This window comes from Prunus dulcis, chromosome 2 (assembly GCF_902201215.1).
Source record: "Prunus dulcis chromosome 2, ALMONDv2, whole genome shotgun sequence".
Taxonomy (NCBI): Eukaryota; Viridiplantae; Streptophyta; class Magnoliopsida; order Rosales; family Rosaceae; genus Prunus; species Prunus dulcis.
Genome location: NC_047651.1, coordinates 8,523,038 through 8,538,679, shown reverse-complemented (window position 1 = coordinate 8,538,679; position 15,642 = coordinate 8,523,038). Strand labels below are relative to the sequence as shown.

The 15,642-nt window shown below is 37.5% G+C and overlaps 1 protein-coding gene across 4 annotated transcripts; it reads right to left on the bottom strand.

Moving 5' to 3' along the window:
* Positions 1–699: 699 nt before the first annotated feature.
* Positions 700–7,433, bottom strand: LOC117620151 (cytosolic 5'-nucleotidase 3-like). Of its 4 annotated transcripts, none has more exons than XM_034350277.1 (10): positions 7,281–7,433; positions 7,055–7,193; positions 6,699–6,759; positions 6,467–6,599; positions 6,081–6,204; positions 5,752–5,808; positions 5,555–5,651; positions 4,721–4,931; positions 2,599–2,659; positions 700–1,232 (listed from the first exon to the last, which is right to left on the bottom strand). In XM_034350277.1, the coding sequence occupies exons 1-10, from the start codon at positions 7,358–7,360 to the stop codon at positions 1,122–1,124; spliced, it is 1,074 nt and encodes a 357-aa protein (XP_034206168.1). In that variant the 5' UTR covers positions 7,361–7,433; the 3' UTR covers positions 700–1,121. The 4 variants fall into 4 exon arrangements, with proteins under 4 accessions (XP_034206168.1, XP_034206167.1, XP_034206170.1 ...); XM_034350276.1 differs by having other exon boundaries at positions 7,055–7,253; positions 7,302–7,422; XM_034350279.1 differs by lacking the exon at positions 700–1,232 and adding an exon at positions 1,998–2,253 and having other exon boundaries at positions 7,281–7,432.
* Between the last annotated feature and the right edge of the window lie 8,209 nt (positions 7,434–15,642).

Here is a 15,642-nt window from a genome sequence, read left to right as displayed (position 1 = left end):
GGTTGTACAGATGCAGATTAGGCAGGGACTATCACTGATATACAATCAACATCAGGTTACTTCACATTTGTGGGAGGTAACATGGTTACTTGGAGAAGCAAGAAACAGAATGTAGTTGCCTTATCTAGTACAGAAGCAGAATTTAGAAGTATGACCAAAGGAATTTGCGAACTCCTTTGATTAAAGAAATTGCTAACAGAAATTTGATATGCGCCCACGTCATAAATGCACTTGCAGTGTGACAAGGCCGCAATATCCATTGTACACAATCCAGTTCAACACAATCGCACTAAATATGTTGAAGTGGAACAACATTTCATTAAGCAAAAACTTGAGGCCAAAGAAATTCGACTCCCATTTGTTAAGTCAGAAGACCAATTGGCTGATATATTAACAAAGGCAGTTTCTAGCAAAGTATTCCACAACTCATTTGTCAAGTGAGGCATTGGAGATATCTATGCACCAACTTGAGGAGGAGTGTTAGCTAGACCAGTTGTAGATTGGCTGCATTAATGAGGTTGGCTGCAGTAATGTGGTTGGCTCAACTTTTGGAGGCTGCCGCAATCTCCAGGATTAGGGGCTCAAGGATTAGGAGCTAAAGACCAGCTGCAATCTACCTACTTGTAATTAATATTGAGCTTGGTTAGCAAGCCTGCTCCTTGTATAAATTCCTGCTATAAGGGATACAAAGCAATCAAGTTTAAGAAACCAGAAAATACATTCTGTGATTCTCTCCATCCTCTCCATAATTTTCAGATTTTAACAGAAAGTTCACAAAATATTGGCCAACAACCAGAAACTATTAAACTACATTATGAAGTAAAGGCTAACTTCAGTTCACAAAATATTGGCCAATAACCAAAATAAGCAATTTCAATTGACTTGGAATTTTTCTTATTTGTTGCTTTTTCTGGTGGGTTCCATCGGGCACTTGAACCTCCCATTCGCCTCGATAGTGGAGGCCTAATGCTAACTCCCATATGCCTTGGGTTCACAGAACTTGCACCTCCTATTTGCATATTAAGAGTTGGTCTCGAATTCATTGATCTTGCACCCCAATTTGTCTTTGATTGCCAATATTATGTCCATACACAGGCACCTCTATTGTTCCCACGTTGTCATTACCCACTTCTTATAGGAAATTTTTGAAGCTTGATTAAAAATATCATCAAAATATTCATCTGGAACCTCATCAAATGCATCGACATAAAGAAATTGTGGAGGACCAGCATCTGAAAAACCAACGCTATGAGATTGAAAATATTGCTTTACTTTATGTGAACCAAAGCATTCAAAGCTATTCAATAACAAATGGCATGCATACTGCTTTACGTTAGGCAAATAGAGGACCATTGTGCTTCCTAAAGGCTTTACTACTGGTTCAAACATGTATGGGACCACTCTCAATACACACACAATATTTTATAAAATGTTCAACCACCATCTCAAGCATTAACTGCCAATGATCCCAGTTGACTTTGTCCTAAAAAATGTTGACTTTGTAAATTTTATAAGTACAATGATCCCATTTCAGAAGTCACCCGTGAGCATATTCTCTTTCAAATGTCAATTTCACCAACAGCTATTACAAATAAATAAATATATCATTCTGAAATTATTTCATAAAAGACAAAAAGAACTCAAATCAAGTGGGCCAAAATAAGTTGTATGCTTCCAGAGCAACACTTCAGCCAAAAAGCTTACGCACAAGAAGAATTGCAAGTACCTAGTAAGAAAAAAGGTAGCACTACGCCAAAGCATAAGTACTGTTTCCCTTGCTATTCTTAGTACTTCATATTTCAAACTGTAACACTGCAAGCAATAAATTCAACATGAGTGATAAAAATTTAACATCCAAATTCTTTGGCATATCCATTTTCTTTCAGCTCCAGAGGCACGCATTTTGTGGACAAATGTTTCAGCTCAATGCAAAGCTTAGAACATCAAGAAATTGAAGATTATAGAAATACGCTTCTTGTTGTCTAAAATTGACCAGCAATTGAATATATTTCTTCTATTGATAGGAAAAGAGGAAAAGCGGCCACATGTTGGAAAACCTTTTGCAATGAAAGGAACACTTTACCAAATCTATCTATGGATGTTAATCAAAGAAAGCAGACAGGAGCTTCGAAGGATTTATTTTTGGTGAATGAGCTTCCAAGTATTTAATAGTAAGAGATTTACAACTCAATGACCTTCACTTGGACAGAGTTGTGAAACAAGCTTTACAACTCCCCACATGGGTGCATCATTCTGCAAGAAGCCATGCAACAAGTTAAGTATCGTCATCTAGTTCTATTCTAGTAATACTCACATTTTATTCCCACATCTTCAAATTTTTTCAAACGCTCCTGCTATATTTCCCTCTTTATTATCTAATTCATTATCACAATATTTAGTAAGTAGGAAATCCTGTCAGCTTTGGCCAAAGACAATGAATTGTTCAGGGTTTGAATGATGAACAGGTCAACTATCCAAGGACAAAGATAATCTAACAATGCCAAATAGATAAACATACAAGCATAGTAACCTCATTAATCCTTTGGAAACCAAAAATAGTCAAAGCAACCACACAATCTTTCAAGGCATTCAACTCACCAGGTAAACAATGTCAAAGGTTTTGCGGTAGCTATCAAGAGAATTCTCAACATTGTCATTCCTGGAACAGCAGTTAACATGGTTCAGCAACTACATCAATTTATGGATCATCATAACAGTTCGTCTGGCTAGTTTATCAGGTTTGAAAAATAAACTAAGGGGATGTGCAAAGGTAACTTCTTTGTTCATTATCTTTCCATTAAAATAAAACAATTAACTTTAACTTCTTGGGCACTTAATGAACAAATTCAGCTGCCTCTAATTGTTGGTTGCAATGTAACAATATTATAAGTTCTAAAAGTAAAATAGAGGTGGCACTTAGTTTGGCCAAAATGGCTATCATCCGGCTTACTTTTCCACAGAACTAAAAACTGCATTTTGCAGGCAATGCAGAACATAACTAAGATAAGAAAGACCCATCATGAAATAAAATAAAAGATACAAAGCTAACTACCATGATCTAGCAGACTAAACAAAACAGAATAATCAAACAAGACAAATAAAAAAACAAAGTAAATTCCCAAGCTAACAAGAACCGCAAGCCACGTTGGCAACTGGCCCCACTTAATCTTGGATAGCCATCTAGATGTTCTTGCATCATCAAACCAAATGAACTAGTATCTCCACATACTTGGCTCTATCTTTCTTTAATGGGTTAATTCATCATAATTCCCTCTTTCCTTGCCTTACCATTTCAGTCACTTGGTCATCCAAGTCATCCCTTTCAATGCTACTTTTGAACAATTTATGAAGTCCAATATTATATCGATGCTCTTTTGTTTTTTAAATATATATTTTTTCTTCACAGTTATTGAAAAATCTGTTCCCCCTACTTTTTGAACTATATTATTCATGTAACAACCGTGAGAACTAGAAAATGAGGATTATGTAACAAGAAGGGCGGAATCCGAAATTTTACAAGGGGGACCTAATATTTTGTTACCAAAAAAATAAAAAAAATAAATAAATAAATAAAAACCCAAGGCCAGCTAAATTAAAACTTTTCGGACTTGAAAAAATTAATTAACACGATTAGAACCATAAAAATATGGCTTTCGTGTACTCTACTGTAAAAGTGAGCCAGTTGGAATGGGCTAAAATGTCAAAATACTGAAATTATATGCTGTAAAGGATTGTTGAAAAACACATCTCTTGAAAACCGAAAAATGGATAATCCCCCGGGTTAACCAGGTTTTGATCCACCATACCAGTTTGACTTTCTCTTCAAGCAAGCCACTCATATTTAATGTTGATAGCATATTCATCCTTACAACTAACCCTGTTTATTATGTTTCCTGTTCTGCTAAAATTATGAAAAGTTTTACATTCAGTCATATATATATTTCAGGCTTTTAATTACGACTTTAATTAAAAATACCATTACGTAAAGATAAGGAACAAAAGAAACCGAACAAAGAAAAAAAAATGTGGAGTATAGGATTTTTGTGTGAGTGCACTCACATGCCCTGTTTATAATGTGACAAAAGGTGAACACGCATAACATTTGCCCTGTTTATGTTTAACAAAATGTGACAATGAATAAGTAAAGAATTTGCCCTTTCCCCCTTTTTAAACCATCTAAACGGACTATGGTAGAGTTGCTAAAACATATAAGAAAAACATTGAAAACGGAACTGCTTCTCAATAGCAAGCATATTAAATTTTAGAACAACAAAACGTTTGGAAATGAAGCATCCATGCCAGGGAATTTAAAACATGATGCAGTGCAGAAGCAGGATATAGAACATCAAAGGACTAGAGTAAAACAGTTCTTAATATTGGGATTACAGAAATCAAAATTTAAAGAATATTTATGACATTAGGGTTTAGCTATACACCACTTTGGAAGCAGCCTGAACTCATAAGAGTTGACAATGATGTTTCACAAGTAACTAATTAAATACAGTTTTACTCCAAATTCTTTGCAGATTTAGAACAATATATTCTGAAATGAAGAATATATTGTCAAGAGATCCATTTTGCATTCTACTTGCTATTGAAGAAGTTGCTTGAAAGATAAGCTAACATGAGTACTGAATTATGAAATAAGTTACTCTCAGATTCATAACTCGTCAATTCTATCATATATATTAAGTATGCAGTACAATAAATTATTACTTACAGAAATCCCACGGAAATTCTATTCTCATAGTTCAAGCCATCAGACATTCCCAGGTCACCAATGTGATCACCCAGAAGCAGCACATTTCTTCTAGTCTTGACTGAGGCATTCTCATAAGTAGACGCATCTATATTATCACCTAATCGATCATGAAGGGGAGCAGCCATATCCAGAGCATGCTCATTTTTATTCAGACTATGAATCGTCTTCCCTGTAAAATCAAGTAAAAAAAAATCAGGGTACGAACATATACCACCGCATTGTCAAGAATGGACCTCATAGTAGTAAGGGGCTTGAACCAAACCAAAAAAAATATTAAGACAAAATTACCATATAAGACTGCACAAGCACCATTAACTTATGAAGTACCCAGCTTTCATTTAATACCAAAATAACTCACCGGAATAAAAACAAAACTTCACCAAATAATTACTTCTATTTGCATACATTACTTTTTTTGTGTTGAGGAAAAAATGATAAAATTTATTTAAACAAATGAAAGATAAAAAAAAAAAAAAAGTGAAAATTGTACATTAGTGCCATTTTCCAATGGCCTTAGAGAGCCTAGCAGCAATGTAGCATAAGCCAGCCCTCTTCTAAATGCAAGGATGTGTTTCAAGTCCTAGGTTTTGGACCAGCTAAGGTTTGGTGGGTTCAGGAGAGGGGATGCCTACCCATATTGTCAGCCTTGACATTGGACATAAAAACAAACAAGTTTTAAATAAACACAAAACATATTTTCTTCAGAACAACTTGTTTCTGACATACCATAGTAGGACATTATCTTTATAATTTCTCTTTATAGTGTGAAAACAATTCAGCATTAGTGGATACCTTGAAAAGATACAAGGTGACCATTATTATCGAATATCATTCGATTGGAGACTATCTTCACATTTTTGAAAAGTCTGTGAATCTTCTGCCTAAGGACCTGGAACAATGAGAAGAAAAGGCATTAATGCACAAGAAAGTTGCAAATTAGACTTAGAAATTTAAAATGGCAAGAAATATGGCCACAAAACTTAACTAACCTCCTCTATGATATCAGCAAGTCCAGCAGAAAATATAAGAATGGGAATGTCTCTTTCCTGCAAATGTGGGTAGAGGGAAACAGTAATGGAATAGCTTAATGAAAATAAGTTTTTCTCTGTTTTCCACTTAAAAAATGATAGGAAAAAAATTAGATTGAGTTAGTTTTAGGACGTTGCATCAGAGAACACATGACCAAGCCAACATAAACTAATTCATTACAAATGAACTCAAACATTAAACAGACCGAAATCTTCAATGGATTCTTTCTATCCCAGGACATATATTTAGCCAGTTACTCACATAATTATTGCAGCAAAATTAAACTTACCTCCAAAAACTCAAATAGTTCAACAACACCCTCCCTAAAAGCAATTGTGGAGTCAGCGACAGATTGCCTTATTCCATCATAGGTAAGGCCTCCCTCAATTAAGAGACCATGAGTTTTTGTCCACCTGTATCCATGCAATCAGTATTAATGTGATCTGAAATCCAATTATTGGACTAAGGTAACATATTATAGCTCCTTGGACTGAGGTAACATTGTTATAGCTCCATATGAACATGAACTTTCAGGTGAACCACTTCATGCCAGGTAGGTGATCATAATAAAAAATAGACTAATAGAGGCTACCCAGAAGCATATAACAACACAAGAATTCATTTTGATTCAATCCCGGGCAGTGTCCTTAAGATTCAATTAAGTAGGCGAAATACCATTCTTCCATAAGCTTAGTTTTCTCTTCAATTGGAATTGTCGGGGAGAATTCTAACGGATGATAATGTTCATATAATTCCTGCCTTTTCTTATCATATTCCGGATTCTCCTGTTGCAAAAGACCATGACTGCCTACTCTTGTTATCAATGAATATCAAAAATAAAATAAATAAATCTTTCAAACGGATAGTGATAACAAAGAATAAAGTTCAAAGACCACAAAACACTTACTTTGTCCCCGACAACCATTGACCCGGTACTTTGTTAGTGTGCCATCAAAATCTGCTATTACCTGACATGAAAATTACATAAACAAAATTCCCTCTAGAAACAATAATGGAATCTGCGCATTCAAAAAAAAAAAAAAATTCAATGGAAGAAATGGTCTCAATTATCTTACTTTGTTGTTATTTAAAACACAACACACAAAATTTGAGCATAAATTTCCAACCGAAAAAACCCAAAAAACTTTAAATAAGAAAAATAATGAATCTTTTTCTGGTCGAAGAAAAATAAAGAATTGGGTATCAAACATATGCTTCATAAGAATTGAAAAAGAAAAAAACAAAGGGAATGAGGTGGGCAACCTGGAGTTTGGCGGGACCGGCATTACAAATAGCAGCCATTTTTTTAACCAAGAGCTCAGAGTCACCCACAACCGCCTCACAAGAAGCATTGCTTTCCATGTGGGTCTGGTTTCTGAAACTACCGCTACAAAACCAAGCCCTGCAAACAAAACGCAGAACCCAAAACTGTATAAATAAAGCATATAAACAAACACGTAGAGCCCAAGAGATTTGGCATGCGAGGAACCTGGAAATTAGGTGGGGTGGAATGGAGCGATGGGTGCGTATGGTGGTGCCGAGGAGGACGCTGTGGAGACGATGACTCATTTGAGAGTGTGTTTATATATCAGATTCTTGATCACATACTTATCACTGTTTCTTCTTCTGTTTCTGTTTCAGGATGAGCAGTAAATGATATTTTCTTATGACCCATTTGTCATCTGTCCTCTTTTCCTATACATTATATTTTCAAAATTTTAATTTCCTCTTTTTCTATACATTATATTTTCAAAATTTTAAAATAAATTTACCCATTTGTAATTCTATAACACATTATCAACACAATAGTCTCTCCTTTATATTTCTGAATTTTTCTCAGCTCAACACTATGTGGTTATTTCTCTGTCTCATCTCTGTCATATATCTACTCTCACTTTACTACTACGACAACATGCAAACTTTCGTTTTTGTGTTCTCACAATGTTTATGTTGTTTCATCTATGCTTGTTTAATTTACTTCTTTGTAACGTAATTTGGAATGGTGCAGTTTTTATACACCAGCCTGTTATTTTATGGTGGTGTAATTTTTATTACCTATCGCATTGTAACATAAATTATCGTAATAAAATGATGGTGTGATCTTAAAACTCATCTATTATATCTTGAATAGTGGCGCAGTTATATTGCCCACAATATATGATATGTTATGCACTTCATATATATTAGATGGTGGTTTTTATCTTCACATTTATTTTATTTATGGTATGGAGTAGGTTTATTACCCATACGGCAATATTTATTTAAAAGTGTAGCGTGAGTTTATCGTCCACATAGCTGCCTTTACTTTTATTTAAAAGTATGGAGCAAAATTAGTGCCCGTACAAGCACATTTACTTTTACTTAAAAGTATGATGTGGAATTAACCCTCATACTTTATAAATTTACTTTACCGCACATTTACTTTTATTTAAAGTATGATGTGGAATTAACTCTCATACTTTATGAATTTACTTTACCGCACATTTACTTTTATTTAAAGTATGGTGCGGAATTAACGTCCATACAGCAAGCAATTTACTTTATGAATTTACTTTACCGCACATTTAATTTTATTTAAGGTATGATGCGGGTTTATCGTCCATACCAGCAAATTCATAGCACTTTATTTTTATCATCAATTAATATACCTGAATAATGAGGGCCTGAAATTCCTATTAATAAGTGGCTTAATGTCCCAGATCTCGAGCCTAAAGTTTTGGATGGCAAATTTGGCAAAACTAGAGTTTGCTGCCTTGGACCTTTCCGGGGACAACTATTTATCATGGGTCCTGGATGCCAAAATCCATCTACGAGCCAATGGCCTCGGACAAACAATTGTAGATGAGAATGATGCTTCGCCTGAAGAGAATGCGAAGGCCATGATCTTTCTTCGCCGCCACATCCATGAAGCGCTGAAGAGCGAATATGTGGTGGTTGATGAACCGTTGGTTCTATGGAAAGCTCTAGGTGAAAGATACGATCACCAGAGGATGGTGACTCTCCCAAGAGCTAGATACGAATGGACTCACTTGAGATTTCAAGATTTCAAGTCAGTGTCCGAGTATAACTCTGCTATGCACAAAATTACCTCATTAATGAGGCTATGTGGGAAAATATATCTGAGGAGGATATGCTCGAAAAAACTCTGAGCACTTTTCATGCTTCAAATGTCCTCCTTCAGCAGCAATACAGACATAGCGGTTTCAAGAAGTACTCGGAACTTGTATCTTGCCTCTTGTTAGCTGAGCAGAATAATGAGCTCTTATTAAAGAATCACCAATCTCGCCCAACGGGCTCAGCACCACTTCCTGAAATAAATGCTGCATCTCAGGAAGTGAATGCCACTTCATCTCGTGGCAGTATCCACAAACGTGGGCGAGGGGGCAAGCGTGGCCGCTGGCAAGGAAGCAGAAAAAGATCGTGGTGCTCGTTCAGAGGGTTTAGGTCCAAGGAGCAGTCCATCCACGAATGGCAAAAATGCATCCCGTAATAAGGGAAAGGCACAGATGAGCCATGTGCCTAGAAATGTTGAAAGCACTTGTCACAGATGTGGTGCAAAGGGACATTGGGTGCGCGCATGTCGTACGCCCAAGCATTTGGCGGATCTCTATCAAGCTTCACTTAAGAACAGGAAAGTGGAGATAAATTACATTGATCATGCTCCGCCAGCCACAGATGGCTCATCAGAAATATCGCGTCAGCTAAACAAGACGCATCTGGATGTTTCTGATTTTGTTACTGAAAGAGGGAATGAAGCTTATGGGTCCGAATTAGATTAAATTTCTTAATGTACTATTTGTATTAGCTGAAGTGTTGTTTAATTTTCATTTCAATCCAATAAAAGTGGAAATGTTTTCTTTTTATTGATTCAGCTTATTTTACTTATTTGAAGGCATGGATGTAAATTATGGATGCCCTCAAAACAAAGGCTATGGCAAAGATATTTGTCTCGCAGACAGCGCGACTACTCATACGATCCTTCAAGATCGGAAGTATTTCTCAAAATTAATGCTTACAAAAGCAAAGGTAACAACCATATCAGGTCCTGCAGATCTGATTGAAGGCTCAAGAATAGCCCAAATTATGTTACCAAATGGAACAATACTGTCCATTCCAGATGCTTTGTATTCATCTAACTCCAGAAGAAATCTGTTGAGTTTCAAAGATATACGTTTGAATGGCTACCATGTTGAAACAAAGAAAGAGGAAAACATGGAATATCTTTGCATTACCTCCAGTGATACCCAAAAGCGTATACTGGAGAAGCTTTGTGCGCTCTCATCAGGGTTGTATTATACAACCATACGGACAATTGAGGCACATAGTGTCATGGACCAAGAGTCCATTGACTCAAATGCTTTTAAGCTTTGGCATGACAGGTTGGGTCATCCTGGATCCACCATGATGCGCAGGATCATCACCAACTCTAAAGGACATCCCTTGTTGACTAAACACATTATGTTATCAAGTGACATCTTTTGCCAAGCTTGTTCACAAGGGAAGTTGGTGATCAGACCATCACAACCAAAGGTTGATGTTGAGTCTCCATCATTTTTGCAGAGAATTCAAGGGGACATTTGTGGACCTATTCATCCCCCATGTGGACCATTTCGGTACTTTATGGTCTTGGTGGATGCATCTACCCGATGGTCACATGTTTGTCTTTTATCTACTCGGAATATGGCATTTGCTAGGCTTTTGGCTCAGATAATTAAATTACGAGCCCAATTCCCAGATTATCCCATTAAGTCAATCAGACTCGATAATGCTGGTGAATTTACATCTCAGACTTTTGATGACTACTGCATGTCACTAGGCATTGACATTGAACATCCTGTTCCCCATGTGCATACTCAAAATGGCTTGGCAGAAGCTTTAATTAAGCGTCTTCAATTGATAGCACGCACTTTGCTAATGAAAACAAAGTTGCCAGTTTCTGCTTGGGGATATGCCATTTTACATGCAGCATCACTTGTGCTATTGAGGCCCGTCGCCAACAATCAATATTCTCCAATACAACTCGTATTGGGAATCAACCAAACATTTCACATTTAAGAGTTTTTGGGTGTGCGGTATATGTGCCCATTGCACCACCGCAACGTACTAAGATGGGCCCTCAACGCAGATTGGGAATTTATGTTGGTTTTGATTCACCATCTATCATCAGATATCTGGAACCCCTGACGGGTGATATTTTTACCGCACGGTTTGCGGATTGTCATTTTGATGAGACAATCTTCCCACTATTAGGGGGAGAAAAATCTGTGTCTAAAGAACAAGGCAAACTCATTCCTGAAGAACGACATGAATTATCATGGAATGTATCCACATTGTCTCATCTCGATCCTCATACTGCTCAATGCGAAAACGAAGTGAGAAGGATCGTTCACCTCCAAAGTATTGCAAATCAGATGCCAGATGCATTTAATGATGCAGCAAAGGTGACGAAATCTCATATCCCAGCTGCAAATGCACCCGCACGGATTGATGTCCATAATGGACAAAGCAATGTGCCAGCAAATGGTTCATCTGCTGCACGCCTGAAGCGTGGCAGACCACTAGGCTCAAAGGATTCAGTTCCCCGAAAGAGGAAGTTGATGGCCAAAATGAATCCAAATGAAATAAATGGAGAGCCCACAATTCATAATTCAAATGCCCCCCAAGAGGGACAGGTACTTCCTGAAAAGGAAAACGTCATTGGTGAGACAAGTGCCCCTGGAGTGGCAACTGTACCTGAAAGTCAAGAAATCTCCATAAATTATACGTCCACTGATGAATTGTGGAATAGAAATGAGATGATCATCGATGATATATTTGCATTCTCAGTGGCTGCTGAGATCATAAAAGATGATGATATTGAGCCGTGCTCTATTAATGAATGTACACAGAGGCAAGATTGGCCTAAGTGGAAAGATGCAATCCAGGCAGAATTAAATTCTTTGGAAAAAATGAGTGTTTTTGGACATATTGTTCCAACTCCACCCAATGTGAACCCTGTAGGTTACAAGTGGGTATTTACAAGAAAGCGCAATGAGAAAAATGAGATCTCAAGGTATAAAGCGCGACTCGTTGCGCAAGGTTTTTCACAAAGGCCTGGAATTGATTATGTGGAAACGTACTCTCCAGTAATGGACACAATTACATTCCGTTACTTAATAAGTTTGGCGGTTTCAGAAAAACTTGAAATGAGACTCATGGATGTCATTACCGCATATCTGTATGGAGAATTGGATACAGATATATACATGAAAGTCCCAGAAGGATTCAAGCAGCCTGAAGCAGCCAGAAATAAACCACGGGGCATGTTCTCAATTAAATTGAGAAGATCATTATATGGGCTAAAACAATCTGGATGAATGTGGTACAATCGTCTCAGTCAGTATTTACTGAAGGAAGGATACACAAATGATCCTATTTGCCCATGTGTGTTTATTAAGAAATCAGAGTCTGGATTTGCGATAGTGGCAGTATATGTCGACGACATGAATCTAATTGGAACTTCTGAAGAGCTTCACAAGACTGCTGATTATCTCAAACGTGAGTTTGAGATGAAAGACCTTGGAAAGACAAAATATTGTCTTGGCTTGCAGATTGAACACAGTGCTAATGGAATTTTGGTGCATCAATCAACTTATACTGAAAAAGTATTGAAACGGTTTGGCATGGATAAAGCCCATCCACTTAGCACTCCAATGGTCGTTCGGTCGCTTGACACTAAGAAAGACCCATATCGTCCAAAAGGGGATGATGAAATGGTCCTTGGTCCAGAAGTACCATATCTTAGTGCAATAGGTGCTTTATTGTACCTAGCACAATGTACCAAACCAGACATATCATTTTCAGTAAATCTGTTAGCAAGGTACAGTTCTGCTCCAACAAGGCGACATTGGACCGGCATCAAACATGTTCTACGATACCTTCGTGGGACAACAGACATGGGCTTATTCTATTCCAGTGAATCGACCAACGCCCAGAGTATTGTTGGTTATGCTGATGCAGGATATCTCTCTGATCCACATCAAGGACGATCACAGACTGGGTATGTATTTACATGTGGAGGAACTGCAATCTCATGGCGCTCAACGAAACAAACACTAGTGGCCACATCTTCCAATCACTCAGAAATACTTGCCCTCCATGAAGCCAGTCGTGAATGCGTTTGGTTAAGGTCGGTGATCCATCACATCCGAAGCACATGTGCCCTACCCTCAGCAACAGACACTCCAACAATCTTGAATGAGGACAATGCAGCTTGTATTGCTCAGATCACATGAGGGTATATCAAGGGTGACAGGATCAAGCACATATCACCAAAGTTTTTCTACACACATGAGCTCCAGAAGAGTCAAAAAGTCCAAGTCAGACAAATCCGCTCAAGCGATAACCTGGCAGATCTCTTCACCAAATCATTGCCAAAATGTACATTCCAAAAATTAGTGCATGGCATCGGATTACGACAACTCTTCAAGCAATCAAGTTGGAGCATGCAAAATCAGGGGGAGCATTCAAGACTCCTCTAACACAGGACATATGCTCGTTGTACTCTTTTTCCTTTGACTCGGGTTTTTCTTAGCAAGGTTTTAACGAGGCAACATGAGCGCATTACCCTTATGTCCCAAAAAAAGTTGTACTCTTTTTCCTTCGCTTAGGTTTTTTCCCACTGGATTTTTCCAAGCAATGTTTTAATGAGGCAACCAATCTAGGGACATGTGGTCTTCAAGGGGGAGTGTTATAAAGAAGTGAAGCCCACATAGATATAGATTTGGGGTATTAGTCAAAAGATGGAATTATGATGTTGGGGAGAAATCATTATGTCTCCCTTAGAAGCTATTTGCTTTGCCTATAAATAGGCATTATTTCTGTTTGTAAACACATACGAATCAGAGAAGAGAATAGAGTCAGAGTCAGAGAAGAAAAGAAATAGTGAAGTCTATCTGAGGAGAAATTCTGTTAATGTAAACACCACAAAGAAAAATATAATTTCACTCATAATATTTCAGTGGTACTTCTCATACTCTGATTATTCTAGTTCTATAACACCAAAACAATTGTAGAACCTGAAAAACATGTGGAAAAATCAACCTAGAATGACGACGACCAGTCGCATTTAGGAAAACTCACTGGCGTGTAATTTGTCTGAAAACGACCAGTCGCAATTCCCTAGCAATCGATCGCTTTCTATGTTTTTTTCCAGAATTTCGACTATGCTTCAAAACGACCAGTTGCACATACTTGGTGACCGATCGCCTCCTGCGACACTTGCATCTTTATGTGAGCCGATTTTTAACAAAGATAGGATTGTGTTTTTTCAAATTTACATAGTGGGTGGGAAGATAAGGTGGTGGGGAAATAGGACAGGTCAGTGAAAATAGCAGCAATCTATCTAATACACGGTTCACTGAATCGAGAAAGAACGAGGAAATTCTAATTAAACCCCTTGGGCTCAATTTATCACATTCGGTAAATACACTAAACAACCCTATTTATTTTTTTCCCCCCAAACCATATGGAGATGTTTCATTAATAAAAATCACCTTGAAGGCTTGTTTGTAAAATGGGTCGGGCTTAGGGTTAGCTTAGGGCCTACCCAATTACGGGCTTTTTTGTCCTGTAAAATGGTAATTAATGTTATATTTAATGGGTCATTATATTCTTTTAAATCTTCTAATTAAATACAAAGCATGATTAATATTAGTTTAATTTATAAAAAATATTATTTATTAATTTAAATATTGGGCTGGGGGCGTATCATTCATGGGCTTAGGAATTGTAGCCCAAGTCCTACTCTTTACGCAAAAGACCCAGGCCAAGCTCGCCTATCAGCCCATAATACAAGGCTAGGTTGGCCCGTAACTCAAAAAATAAGACCGAATTTAGGCTAGCTAATTGGGCTTGGGCCATTTTTACAAGCCCAGTTACAACAGCCATTAAAAGCACAAAAAGGCCCTGACGGGCACCGATTATAAGGACCATAATACTTCCAATGGTGTACAAAAGGTAAACTTATTTGATACTCCCCCAACAACAACCCAAGGTTTACCAAGCTAGCCCAAAATTAGTACCAAATTGGGGTGGGCATGATTCGGCTTGGACAGGTTTTTGTCTCTAATTAGAACCGATTCGGTACTATTCATCTCGTTTCGTTCGGTTCGGCTTTAATTAAAAAAATTAAAAAAACTGTCTGGTTAGGGTTGAACCGGTTCCTGTTCAGTTTTGAACCGAATTATTAAAATTATTATTTTTAATTATTTTTTAATACAATTTTCAACTAAAATTTTATTTTTTTGACTTGAAAATTAATAAATTATTCAATTTCATATAAAAATAAATATTAAAGCTAGAAGAGAGAGATGTTTTGAAATTGAACTTAAATAAATATTAGTTATGAGATTAAATGTAAGAACCCAAACCAAAATATCTAAAAAATTAAGATTTCTTTATTCTACCCAAAAGACGATTTTGCCCTCGCATATTTTAATAGAGGAAAATTTGACTTTTTGATCGGGGATGAATTTGGGAATTTCGTTTGTGCCGTTGCGTAGAGCACGGCGAAACGAGTCCGTAGACACGGAGTAGACCCAAATCGGAGTTTTAACGAAGAAATTACGATCAAAACATCGCGAAGGGCAAAATGGTAATTTGGACAAAAGTCAGATTTTTATCCCTGTTTCTCTCTCTCCCCGCGTCAGCTCTCTCTCTCTCCTTCCTCTCTCTCCCGCGCGCGACCAGCTAGCCCCCCTCCCTTCCAGTCGCTCCCGTCGCCACCTCAGGGCGGCTCGATCTCCGGCAAGGGCACCGTCACCTCCGCCTCGGTCTCGCCGATCTTCCCCGACCAGTCGCCGGCCGTGGGA